The 13,623-nt window shown below is 55.3% G+C and overlaps 1 protein-coding gene across 1 annotated transcript in view; it reads right to left on the reverse strand.

Moving 5' to 3' along the window:
• Window positions 1-13,623, reverse strand: part of LOC139557932 (NF-kappa-B essential modulator-like) — a gene marked incomplete in the record, with an annotated part of 51,141 nt that overhangs the window by 24,081 nt on the left and 13,437 nt on the right. The window contains 1 exon segment of the mRNA XM_071373288.1: window positions 13,001-13,116. Coding sequence (XP_071229389.1) covers window positions 13,001-13,116 — 116 coding nt within the window.

Raw genomic sequence — 13,623 nt, forward strand, 5'->3', positions numbered from 1 at the left:
CTAGTAGTGTTAAACCCCCCACCTCAGCCGTCTAGTAGTGTTAAACCCCCCCACCTCAGCCGTCTAGTAGTGTTAAACCCCCCCACCTCAGCTGTCTAGTAGTGTTAAACCCCCCCACCTCAGCCGTCTAGTAGTGTTAAACCTCCCCACCTCAGCTGTCTAGTAACGTTAAACCCCCCACCTCAGCCGTCTAGTAGTGTTAAACCCCCCACCTCAGCCGTCTAGTAGTGTTAAACCCCCCCACCTCAGCCGTCTGGTAGAGTTAAACCCCCCCACCTCAGCCGTCTGGTAGAGTTAAACCCCCCCACCTCAGCCGTCTGGTAGAGTTAAACCCCCCCACCTCAGCCGTCTAGTAGTGTTAAACCCCCCCACCTCAGCCGTCTAGTAGTGTTAAACCCCCCACCTCAGCCGTCAAGTAGTGTTAAACCCCCACCTCAGCCGTCTAGTTGTGTTAAACCCCCCACCTCAGCCGTCTAGTAGAGTTAAACCCCCCCCAACTCAGCCGTCTAGTTGTGTTAAACCCCCCACCTCAGCCGTCTAGTAGAGTTAAACCCCCCCCACCTCAGCCGTCTAGTAGCGTTAAACCCCCCACCTCAGCCGTCTAGTAGCGTTAAACCCCCCCACCTCAGCCGTCTAGTAGTGTTAAACCCCCCCACCTCAGCCGTCTAGTAGCGTTAAACCCCCCCACCTCAGCCGTCTGGTAGCGTTAAACCCCCCCACCTCAGCCGTCTGGTAGCGTTAAACCCCCCCACCTCAGCCGTCTGGTAGCGTTAAACCCCCCCACCTCAGCCGTCTGGTAGTGTTAAACCCCCCACCTCAGCCGTCTAGTAGCGTTAAACCCCCCCACCTCAGCCGTCTAGTAGTGTTAAACCCCCCCACCTCAGCCGTCTGGTAGCGTTAAACCCCCCACCTCAGCCGTCTAGTAGCGTTAAACCCCCCCACCTCAGCCGTCTAGTAGCGTTAAACCCCCCCACCTCAGCCGTCTAGTAGCGTTAAACCCCCCACCTCAGCCGTCTGGTAGCGTTAAACCCCCCACCTCAGCCGTCTAGTAGCGTTAAACCTCCCCACCTCAGCCGTCTAGTAGCGTTAAACCCCCCCACCTCAGCCGTCTAGTAGCGTTAAACCCCCCACCTCAGCCGTCTAGTAGTGTTAAACCCCCCCACCTCAGCCGTCTAGTAGTGTTAAACCCCCCCACCTCAGCCGTCTAGTAGTGTTAAACCCCCCACCTCAGCCGTCTAGTAGTGTTAAACCCCCCACCTCAGCCGTCTAGTAACGTTAAACCCCCCACCTCAGCCGTCTAGTAACGTTAAACCCCCCCACCTCAGCCGTCTAGTAACGTTAAACCCCCCCACCTCAGCCGTCTAGTAGTGTTAAACCCCCCACCTCAGCCGTCTAGTAGCGTTAAACCCCCCCACCTCAGCCGTCTAGTAGCGTTAAACCCCCCACCTCAGCCGTCTAGTAGCGTTAAACCCCCCACCTCAGCCGTCTAGTAGCGTTAAACCCCCCACCTAGTAGCGTTAACCCCCCACCTCAGCCGTCTAGTAGTGTTAAACCCCCACCTCAGCCGTCTAGTAGCGTTAAACCCCCCACCTCAGCCGTCTGGTAGCGTTAAACCCCCCCCACCTCAGCCGTCTGGTAGCGTTAAACCCCCCCACCTCAGCCGTCTAGTAGCGTTAAACCCCCCCACCTCAGCCGTCTAGTAGCGTTAAACCCCCCCACCTCAGCCGTCTAGTAGCGTTAAACCCCCCACCTCAGCCGTCTAGTAGCGTTAAACCCCCCACCTCAGCCGTCTAGTAGCGTTAAACCCCCACCTCAGCCGTCTAGTAGTGTTAAACCCCCCCACCTCAGCCGTCTGGTAGCGTTAAACCCCCCCACCTCAGCCGTCTAGTAGCGTTAAACCCCCCCACCTCAGCCGTCTAGTAGCGTTAAACCCCCCACCTCAGCCGTCTAGTAGCGTTAAACCCCCCCACCTCAGCCGTCTGGTAGTGTTAAACCCCCCACCTCAGCCGTCTAGTAGTGTTAAACCCCCCCACCTCAGCCGTCTAGTAGCGTTAAACCCCCCCACCTCAGCCGTCTAGTAGCGTTAAACCCCCCCCACCTCAGCCGTCTAGTAGCGTTAAACCCCCCCACCTCAGCCGTCTGGTAGCGTTAAACCCCCCACCTCAGCCGTCTGGTAGCGTTAAACCCCCCACCTCAGCCGTCTAGTAACGTTAAACCCCCCCACCTCAGCCGTCTAGTAACGTTAAACCCCCCCACCTCAGCCGTCTAGTAGTGTTAAACCCCCCACCTCAGCCGTCTAGTAGCGTTAAACCCCCCCACCTCAGCCGTCTAGTAGCGTTAAACCCCCCACCTCAGCCGTCTAGTAGCGTTAAACCCCCCACCTCAGCCGTCTAGTAGCGTTAAACCCCCACCTCAGCTGTCTAGTAGTGTTAAACCCCCCCACCTCAGCCGTCTAGTAGTGTTAAACCCCCCACCTCAGCCGTCTAGTAGCGTTAAACCCCCCACCTCAGCCGTCTGGTAGCGTTAAACCCCCCCCACCTCAGCCGTCTGGTAGCGTTAAACCCCCCCACCTCAGCCGTCTAGTAGCGTTAAACCCCCCCACCTCAGCCGTCTAGTAGCGTTAAACCCCCCCACCTCAGCCGTCTAGTAGCGTTAAACCCCCCACCTCAGCCGTCTAGTAGCGTTAAACCCCCCCACCTCAGCCGTCTAGTAGCGTTAAACCCCCCCACCTCAGCCGTCTAGTAGTGTTAAACCCCCCCACCTCAGCCGTCTGGTAGCGTTAAACCCCCCCACCTCAGCCGTCTAGTAGCGTTAAACCCCCCCACCTCAGCCGTCTAGTAGCGTTAAACCCCCCCCACCTCAGCCGTCTAGTAGCGTTAAACCCCCCCACCTCAGCCGTCTGGTAGCGTTAAACCCCCCACCTCAGCCGTCTGGTAGTGTTAAACCCCCCACCTCAGCCGTCTAGTAGTGTTAAACCCCCCCACCTCAGCCGTCTAGTAGCGTTAAACCCCCCCACCTCAGCCGTCTAGTAGCGTTAAACCCCCCACCTCAGCCGTCTGGTAGCGTTAAACCCCCCACCTCAGCCGTCTAGTAGTGTTAAACCCCCCCACCTCAGCCGTCTGGTAGAGTTAAACCCCCCCACCTCAGCCGTCTGGTAGCGTTAAACCCCCCACCTCAGCCGTCTGGTAGCGTTAAACCCCCCACCTCAGCCGTCTAGTAGCGTTAAACCCACCACCTCAGCCGTCTAGTAGCGTTAAACCCCCACCTCAGCCGTCTAGTAGTGTTAAACCCCCCCACCTCAGCCGTCTAGTAGAGTTAAACCCCCCACCTCAGCCGTCTAGTAGTGTTAAACCCCCCACCTCAGCCGTCTAGTAGCGTTAAACCCCCCCACCTCAGCCGTCTAGTAGCGTTAAACCCCCCCACCTCAGCCGTCTTGTAGCGTTAAACCCCCCACCTCAGCCGTCTAGTAGCGTTAAACCCCCCCACCTAGGCCGTCTAGTAGTGTTAAACCCCCCACCTCAGCCGTCTAGTAGTGTTAAACCCCCACCTCAGCCGTCTAGTAGTGTTAAACCCCCCACCTCAGCCGTCTAGTAGAGTTAAACCCCCATCTCAGCCGTCTAGTAGCGTTAAACCCCCCACCTCAGCCGTCTAGTAGCGTTAAACCCCCCACCTCAGCCGTCTAGTAGCGTTAAACCCCCCACCTCAGCCGTCTAGTAGCGTTAAACCCCCCACCTCAGCCGTCTAGTAGCGTTAAACCCCCCACCTCAGCCGTCTAGTAGCGTTAAACCCCCCCACCTCAGCCGTCTAGTAGCGTTAAACCCCCCACCTCAGCCGTCTAGTAGCGTTAAACCCCCCACCTCAGCCGTCTAGTAGCGTTAAACCCCCCCACCTCAGCCGTCTAGTAGTGTTAAACCCCCCACCTCAGCCGTCTAGTAGTGTTAAACCCCCCACCCCACCTCAGCCGTCTAGTAGCGTTAAACCCCCCACCTCAGCTGTCTGGTAGTGTTAAACCCCCCACCTCAGCCGTCTAGTAGTGTTAAACCCCCCACCTCAGCCGTCTAGTAGTGTTAAACCCCCCACCCCACCTCAGCCGTCTAGTAGCGTTAAACCCCCACCTCAGCCGTCTAGTAGCGTTAAACCCCCCCACCTCAGCCGTCTAGTAGCGTTAAACCCCCCACCTCAGCCGTCTGGTAGTGTTAAACCCCCCACCTCAGCCGTCTAGTAGTGTTAAACCCCCCAACTCAGCCGTCTAGTAGTGTTAAACCCCCCACCCCACCTCAGCCATCTAGTAGCGTTAAACCCCCCACCTCAGCCGTCTAGTAGTGTTAAACCCCCCACCCCACCCGTCTAGTAGCGTTAAACCCCCCACCTCAGCCGTCTGGTAGTGTTAAACCCCCCACCTCAGCCGTCTAGTAGCGTTAAACCCCCCACCTCAGCCGTCTAGTAGCGTTAAACCCCCCACCTCAGCCGTCTGGTAGCGTTAAACCCCCCACCTCAGCCGTCTAGTAGCGTTAAACCCCCCACCTCAGCCGTCTAGTAGCGTTAAACCCCCCACCTCAGCCGTCTAGTAGCGTTAAACCCCCCACCTCAGCCGTCTAGTAGCGTTAAACCCCCCACCTCAGCCGTCTAGTAGCGTTAAACCCCCCCACCTCAGCCGTCTAGTAGCGTTAAACCCCCCCACCTCAGCCGTCTGGTAGTGTTAAACCCCCCACCTCAGCCGTCTAGTAGCGTTAAACCCCCCCCACCTCAGCCGTCTAGTAGCGTTAAACCCCCCACCTCAGCCGTCTAGTAGCGTTAAACCCCCCCACCACAGCCGTCTAGTAGTGTTAAACCCCCCACCTCAGCCGTCTAGTAGTGTTAAACCCCCCACCTCAGCCGTCTAGTAGTGTTAAACCCCCCACCTCAGCCGTCTAGTAGCGTTAAACCCCCCACCTCAGCCGTCTAGTAGCGTTAAACCCCCCACCTCAGCCGTCTAGTAGTGTTAAACCCCCCACCTCAGCCGTCTAGTAGTGTTAAACCCCCCACCTCAGCCGTCTAGTAACGTTAAACCCCCCCACCTCAGCCGTCTAGTAGTGTTAAACCCCCCCACCTCAGCCGTCTAGTAGTGTTAAACCCCCCACCTCAGCCGTCTAGTAGTGTTAAACCCCCCACCTCAGCCGTCTAGTAGCGTTAAACCCCCCACCTCAGCCGTCTAGTAGTGTTAAACCCCCACCTCAGCTGTCTAGTAACGTTAAACCCCCCCACCTCAGCCGTCTAGTAGTGTTAAACCCCCCACCTCAGCCGTTTAGTAGTGTTAAACCCCCCACCTCAGCCGTCTAGTAGCGTTAAACCCCCCACCTCAGCCGTCTAGTAGTGTTAAACCCCCACCTCAGCTGTCTAGTAACGTTAAACCCCCCCACCTCAGCCGTCTAGTAGTGTTAAACCCCCCACCTCAGCCGTTTAGTAGTGTTAAACCCCCCACCTCAGCCGTCTAGTAGCGTTAAACCCCCACCTCAGCTGTCTAGTAACGTTAAACCCCCCACCTCAGCCGTCTAGTAGTGTTAAACCCCCCACCTCAGCCGTCTAGTAGCGTTAAACCCCCCACCTCAGCCGTCTAGTAGTGTTAAACCCCCCCACCTCAGCTGTCTAGTAACGTTAAACCCCCCCACCTCAGCCGTCTAGTAGTGTTAAACCCCCCACCTCAGCCGTCTAGTAGCGTTAAACCCCCCACCTCAGCCGTCTAGTAGTGTTAAACCCCCCACCTCAGCCGTCTAGTAGCGTTAAACCCCCCCACCTCAGCCGTCTAGTAGCGTTAAACCCCCCACCTCAGCCGTCTAGTAGCGTTAAACCCCCCACCTCAGCCGTCTAGTAGCGTTAAACCCCCCACCTCAGCCGTCTAGTAGCGTTAAACCCCCCACCTCAGCCGTCTAGTAGCGTTAAACCCCCCACCTCAGCCGTCTAGTAGCGTTAAACCCCCACCTCAGCCGTCTAGTAGCGTTAAACCCCCCACCTCAGCCGTCTGGTAGCGTTAAACCCCCCCACCTCAGCCGTCTGGTAGCGTTAAACCCCCCACCTCAGCCGTCTAGTAGCGTTAAACCCCCCCACCTCAGCCGTCTGGTAGCGTTAAACCCCCCCACCTCAGCCGTCTAGTAGTGTTAAAACCCCCACCTCAGCCGTCTAGTAGCGTTAAACCCCCCCACCTCAGCCGTCTGGTAGCGTTAAACCCCCCACCTCAGCCGTCTAGTAGCGTTAAACCCCCACCTCAGCCGTCTAGTAGTGTTAAACCCCCCACCTCAGCCGTCTAGTAGCGTTAAACCCCCCCACCTCAGCCGTCTGGTAGTGTTAAACCCCCCACCTCAGCCGTTTAGTAGTGTTAAACCCCCCCACCTCAGCCGTCTGGTAGTGTTAAACCCCCACCTCAGCCGTCTGGTAGTGTTAAACCCCCACCTCAGCCGTCTAGTAGTGTTAAACCCCCCCACCTCAGCCGTCTGGTAGTGTTAAACCCCCCACCTCAGCCGTCTGGTAGTGTTAAACCCCCCACCTCAGCCGTCTAGTAGCGTTAAACCCCCACCTCAGCTGTCTAGTAACGTTAAACCCCCCACCTCAGCCGTCTAGTAGTGTTAAACCCCCCACCTCAGCCGTCTAGTAGCGTTAAACCCCCCACCTCAGCCGTCTAGTAGTGTTAAACCCCCCCACCTCAGCTGTCTAGTAACGTTAAACCCCCCCACCTCAGCCGTCTAGTAGTGTTAAACCCCCCACCTCAGCCGTCTAGTAGCGTTAAACCCCCCACCTCAGCCGTCTAGTAGTGTTAAACCCCCCACCTCAGCCGTCTAGTAGCGTTAAACCCCCCCACCTCAGCCGTCTAGTAGCGTTAAACCCCCCACCTCAGCCGTCTAGTAGCGTTAAACCCCCCACCTCAGCCGTCTAGTAGCGTTAAACCCCCCCCCCCCCCCACCTCAGCCGTCTAGTAGCGTTAAACCCCCCACCTCAGCCGTCTAGTAGCGTTAAACCCCCCACCTCAGCCGTCTAGTAGCGTTAAACCCCCACCTCAGCCGTCTAGTAGCGTTAAACCCCCCACCTCAGCCGTCTGGTAGCGTTAAACCCCCCCACCTCAGCCGTCTGGTAGCGTTAAACCCCCCACCTCAGCCGTCTGGTAGCGTTAAACCCCCCCACCTCAGCCGTCTGGTAGCGTTAAACCCCCACCTCAGCCGTCTAGTAGTGTTAAAACCCCCACCTCAGCCGTCTAGTAGCGTTAAACCCCCCCACCTCAGCCGTCTGGTAGCGTTAAACCCCCCACCTCAGCCGTCTAGTAGCGTTAAACCCCCACCTCAGCCGTCTAGTAGTGTTAAACCCCCCACCTCAGCCGTCTAGTAGCGTTAAACCCCCCCACCTCAGCCGTCTGGTAGTGTTAAACCCCCCACCTCAGCCGTTTAGTAGTGTTAAACCCCCCCACCTCAGCCGTCTGGTAGTGTTAAACCCCCACCTCAGCCGTCTGGTAGTGTTAAACCCCCACCTCAGCCGTCTAGTAGTGTTAAACCCCCCCACCTCAGCCGTCTAGTAGTGTTAAACCCCCCCACCTCAGCCGTCTAGTAGTGTTAAACCCCCCCACCTCAGCCGTCTAGTAGTGTTAAACCCCCCCACCTCAGCCGTCTAGTAGCGTTAAACCCCCCCACCTCAGCCGTCTGGTAGCGTTAAACCCCCCACCTCAGCCGTCTAGTAGCGTTAAACCCCCCCACCTCAGCCGTCTGGTAGTGTTAAACCCCCCCACCTCAGCCGTCTAGTAGTGTTAAACCCCCCCACCTCAGCCGTCTAGTAGTGTTAAACCCCCCACCTCAGCCGTCTAGTAGCGTTAAACCCCCCCACCTCAGCCGTCTGGTAGCGTTAAACCCCCCACCTCAGCCGTCTAGTAGCGTTAAACCCCCCACCTCAGCCGTCTAGTAGCGTTAAACCCCCCCACCTCAGCCGTCTGGTAGTGTTAAACTCCCCACCTCAGCCGTTTAGTAGTGTTAAACCCCCCCACCTCAGCCGTCTGGTAGTGTTAAACCCCCACCTCAGCCGTCTGGTAGTGTTAAACCCCCACCTCAGCCGTCTAGTAGTGTTAAACCCCCCCACCTCAGCCGTCTGGTAGTGTTAAACCCCCACCTCAGCCGTCTGGTAGTGTTAAACCCCCACCTCAGCCGTCTAGTAGCGTTAAACCCCCACCTCAGCTGTCTAGTAACGTTAAACCCCCCACCTCAGCCGTCTAGTAGTGTTAAACCCCCCACCTCAGCCGTCTAGTAGCGTTAAACCCCCCACCTCAGCCGTCTAGTAGTGTTAAACCCCCCCACCTCAGCTGTCTAGTAACGTTAAACCCCCCCACCTCAGCCGTCTAGTAGTGTTAAACCCCCCACCTCAGCCGTCTAGTAGCGTTAAACCCCCCACCTCAGCCGTCTAGTAGTGTTAAACCCCCCACCTCAGCCGTCTAGTAGCGTTAAACCCCCCCACCTCAGCCGTCTAGTAGCGTTAAACCCCCCACCTCAGCCGTCTAGTAGCGTTAAACCCCCCACCTCAGCCGTCTAGTAGCGTTAAACCCCCCCCCCCCCACCTCAGCCGTCTAGTAGCGTTAAACCCCCCACCTCAGCCGTCTAGTAGCGTTAAACCCCCCACCTCAGCCGTCTAGTAGCGTTAAACCCCCACCTCAGCCGTCTAGTAGCGTTAAACCCCCCACCTCAGCCGTCTGGTAGCGTTAAACCCCCCCACCTCAGCCGTCTGGTAGCGTTAAACCCCCCACCTCAGCCGTCTGGTAGCGTTAAACCCCCCCACCTCAGCCGTCTGGTAGCGTTAAACCCCCACCTCAGCCGTCTAGTAGTGTTAAAACCCCCACCTCAGCCGTCTAGTAGCGTTAAACCCCCCCACCTCAGCCGTCTGGTAGCGTTAAACCCCCCACCTCAGCCGTCTAGTAGCGTTAAACCCCCACCTCAGCCGTCTAGTAGTGTTAAACCCCCCACCTCAGCCGTCTAGTAGCGTTAAACCCCCCCACCTCAGCCGTCTGGTAGTGTTAAACCCCCCACCTCAGCCGTTTGGTAGTGTTAAACCCCCCCACCTCAGCCGTCTGGTAGTGTTAAACCCCCACCTCAGCCGTCTGGTAGTGTTAAACCCCCACCTCAGCCGTCTAGTAGTGTTAAACCCCCCCACCTCAGCCGTCTAGTAGTGTTAAACCCCCCCACCTCAGCCGTCTAGTAGTGTTAAACCCCCCCACCTCAGCCGTCTAGTAGTGTTAAACCCCCCACCTCAGCCGTCTAGTAGCGTTAAACCCCCCCACCTCAGCCGTCTGGTAGCGTTAAACCCCCCACCTCAGCCGTCTGGTAGCGTTAAACCCCCCCACCTCAGCCGTCTGGTAGTGTTAAACCCCCCCACCTCAGCCGTCTAGTAGTGTTAAACCCCCCCACCTCAGCCGTCTAGTAGTGTTAAACCCCCCACCTCAGCCGTCTAGTAGCGTTAAACCCCCCCACCTCAGCCGTCTGGTAGCGTTAAACCCCCCACCTCAGCCGTCTAGTAGCGTTAAACCCCCCACCTCAGCCGTCTAGTAGCGTTAAACCCCCCCACCTCAGCCGTCTAGTAGCGTTAAACCCCCCCACCTCAGCCGTCTAGTAGCGTTAAACCCCCCCACCTCAGCCGTCTAGTAGCGTTAAACCCCCCCACCTCAGCCGTCTAGTAGCGTTAAACCCCCCCACCTCAGCCGTCTAGTAGCGTTAAACCCCCCACCTCAGCCGTCGAGTAGCGTTAAACGCCCCACCTCAGCCGTCTAGTAGAGTTAAACCCCCCACCTCAGCCGTCTGGTAGTGTTAAACCCCCACCTCAGCCGTCTGGTAGGGTTGAATCCCCCCACCTCAGCCGTCTAGTAGTGTTAAACCCCCCACCTCAGCCGTCTAGTAGTGTTAAACCCCCCCACCTCAGCCGTCTGGTAGCGTTAAACCCCCCACCTCAGCCGTCTAGTAGCGTTAAACCCCCCCACCTCAGCCGTCTGGTAGCGTTAAACCCCCCACCTCAGCCGTCTAGTAGTGTTAAACCCCCCCACCTCAGCCGTCTAGTAGAGTTAAACCCCCCACCTCAGCCGTCTAGTAGTGTTAAACCCCCCCACCTCAGCCGTCTAGTAGCGTTAAACCCCCCCACCTCAGCCGTCTAGTAGCGTTAAACCCCCCACCTCAGCCGTCTAGTAGCGTTAAACCCCCCACCTCAGCCGTCTAGTAACGTTAAACCCCCCCACCTCAGCCGTCTAGTAGCGTTAAACCCCCCACCTCAGCCGTCTAGTAGAGTTAAACCCCCACCTCAGCCGTCTAGTAGTGTTAAACCCCCCACCTCAGCTGTCTAGTAACGTTAAACCCCCCCACCTCTAGTTTACAGTCCATGGTGGCAGTAACAGTCCTGAACCTAGCCTACAGTCCATGGTGGCAGTAACAGTCCTGAACCTAGTTTACAGTCCATGGTGGCATCAACAGTCCTGAACATAGTTTACAGTCCATGGATGCAGTAACAGTCCTGAACCTAGTTTACAGTCCATGGTGGCATCAACAGTCCTGAACCTAGTTTACAGTCCATGGTGGCAGTAACAGTCCTGAACCTAGTTTACAGTCCATGGTGGCAGTAACAGTCCTGAACCTAGTTTACAGTCCATGGTGGCAGTAACAAACCTGAACATAGTTTACAGTCCATGGTGGCAGTAACAGTCCTGAACCTAGTTTACAGTCCATGGTGGCAGTAACAGTCCTGAACATAGTTTACAGTCCATGGTGGCAGTAACAGTCCTGAACCTAGTTTACAGTCCATGGTGGCAGCAACAGTCCTGAACATAGTTTACAGTCCATGGTGGCAGCAACAGTTCTGAACCTAGTTTACAGTCCACGGTGGCAGTAACAGTCCTGAACCTAGTTTACAGTCCATGGTGGCATCAACAGTCCTGAACCTCCATTACAGTCCATGGTGGCATCAACAGTCCTGAACCTAGTTTACAGTCCATGGTGGCATCAACAGTCCTGAACCTAGTTTACAGTCCATGGTGGCATCAACAGTCCTGAACCTCCATTACAGTCCATGGTGGCATCAACAGTCCTGAACCTAGTTTACAGTCCATGGTGGCATCAACAGTCCTGAACCTCCATTACAGTCCATGGTGGCAGCAACAGTCCTGAACATAGTTTACAGTCCATGGTGGCAGTAACAGTCCTGAACCTAGTTTACAGTCCATGGTGGCAGTAACAGTCCTGAACCTAGTTTACAGTCCATGGTGGCATCAACAGTCCTGAACCTCCATTACAGTCCATGGTGGCATCAACAGTCCTGAACCTAGTTTACAGTCCATGGTGGCAGTAACAGTCCTGAACCTAGTTTACAGTCCACGGTGGCAGTAACAGTCCTGAACCTAGTTTACAGTCCATGGTGGCAGTAACAGTCCTGAACCTAGTTTACAGTCCATGGTGGCAGTAACAGTCCTGAACCTAGTTTACAGTCCATGGTGGCATCAACAGTCCTGAACCTAGTTTACAGTCCATGGTGGCATCAACAGTCCTGAACCTAGTTTACAGTCCATGGTGGCATCAACAGTCCTGAACCTAGTTTAAAGTCCATGGTGGCAGTAACAGTCCTGAACCTAGCCTACAGTCCATGGTGGCATCAACAGTCCTGAACCTAGTTTACAGTCCATGGTGGCATCAACAGTCCTGAACATAGTTTACAGTCCATGGTGGCAGTAACAGTCCTGAACCTAGTTTACAGTCCATGGTGGCAGCAACAGTTCTGAACACAGTTTACAGTCGATGGTGGCAGTAACAGTCCTGAACATAGTTTACAGTCCATGGTGGCAACAACAGTCCTGAACCTAGTTTACAGTCCATGGTGGCATCAACAGTCCTGAACCTAGTTTACAGTCCATGGTGGCATCAACAGTCCTGAACCTAGTTTACAGTCCATGGTGGCAGTAACAGTCCTGAACCTAGTTTACAGTCCATGGTGGCAGTAACAAATCTGAACATAGTTTACAGTCCATGGTGGCAGTAACTGTCCTGAACCTAGTTTACAGTCCATGGTGGCAGTAACAGTCCTGAACATAGTTTACAGTCCATGGTGGCAGTAACAGTCCTGAACCTAGTTTACAGTCCATGGTGGCAGCAACAGTCCTGAACATAGTTTACAGTCCATGGTGGCAGCAACAGTCCTGAACCTAGTTTACAGTCCACGGTGGCAGTAACAGTCCTGAACCTAGTTTACAGTCCATGGTGGCATCAACAGTCCTGAACCTCCATTACAGTTCATGGTGGCATCAACAGTCCTGAACCTAGTTTACAGTCCATGGTGGCATCAACAGTCCTGAACCTAGTTTACAGTCCATGGTGGCATCAACAGTCCTGAACCTCCATTACAGTCCATGGTGGCATCAACAGTCCTGAACCTAGTTTACAGTCCATGGTGGCATCAACAGTCCTGAACCTCCATTACAGTCCATGGTGGCAGCAACAGTCCTGAACATAGTTTACAGTCCATGGTGGCAGTAACAGTCCTGAACCTAGTTTACAGTCCATGGTGGCAGTAACAGTCCTGAACCTAGTTTACAGTCCATGGTGGCATCAACAGTCCTGAACCTCCATTACAGTCCATGGTGGCATCAACAGTCCTGAACCTAGTTTACAGTCCATGGTGGCAGTAACAGTCCTGAACCTAGTTTACAGTCCACGGTGGCAGTAACAGTCCTGAACCTAGTTTACAGTCCATGGTGGCATCAACAGTCCTGAACCTAGTTTACAGTCCACGGTGGCATCAACAGTCCCGAACCTAGTTTACAGTCCATGGTGGCAGTAACAGTCCTGAACCTAGTTTACAGTCCATGGTGGCAGTAACAGTGTAAACAGGGGTTTGAGACCTGGATTGTTTGCATGCTACAAGGTGTGAGCTCACTGAGATGGCTGAAGCCTAGTTTACAGTCCATGGTAACAGGGGTTACCCTAACCCTAGGCAATTTGCTGAGAGTTAACACACAAACATGTCATACTTGTCGTCCAGTATGTTGCGGTCCTGCTGGCTCTGGTCCAGACAGCTCTGTCTCTCTCTCAGCTCACCCAGAAGAGACGTCACCTGGGCCTTCAGCGCCTCGCCGTCCTTAGCCAGCTAAACAAACACCATAGACACAGCGAGAGAGAGTTGTTACTCAGACAGACACAGAGAGAGAGATGTTAGACAGACACAGAGAGAGAGACAGATGTTGGTCAGCGCATGCTCTGAGTACACGTCCTGGTAATCTGTCTGGCCCAGCGGCCTTGTGAATATTGACCTGTTTAAAGGTCTTACTCACATCGGATACGAAGAGCATGATCCCACAGTCGTCCGGAACAGCTGATGCTCTCATGCATGCCTCAGTGTTGCTTGCCTCAAAGCGAGCATAGAAGTAATTAAGCTCATCTGGTAGGCTCGTGTCACTGGGCAGCTCGCGACTGGGCTTCACTTTGTAGTCTGTAATAGTTTGCAAGCCCTGTCACATCTGACGAGTGTAGGAAACGGCGAAATACGATTCAATCTTAGTCCTGTATTGATGCTTTTCCTGTTTGGTGGTTCGTCGGAGGGCGTAGTGAGATTTCTTATAAGCGTTTCCGATTAGTTTCCTGCTCCTTGAAAGCT

This window comes from Salvelinus alpinus, chromosome 28 (genome assembly GCF_045679555.1).
Source record: "Salvelinus alpinus chromosome 28, SLU_Salpinus.1, whole genome shotgun sequence".
NCBI classification, from domain to species: Eukaryota; Metazoa; Chordata; class Actinopteri; order Salmoniformes; family Salmonidae; genus Salvelinus; species Salvelinus alpinus.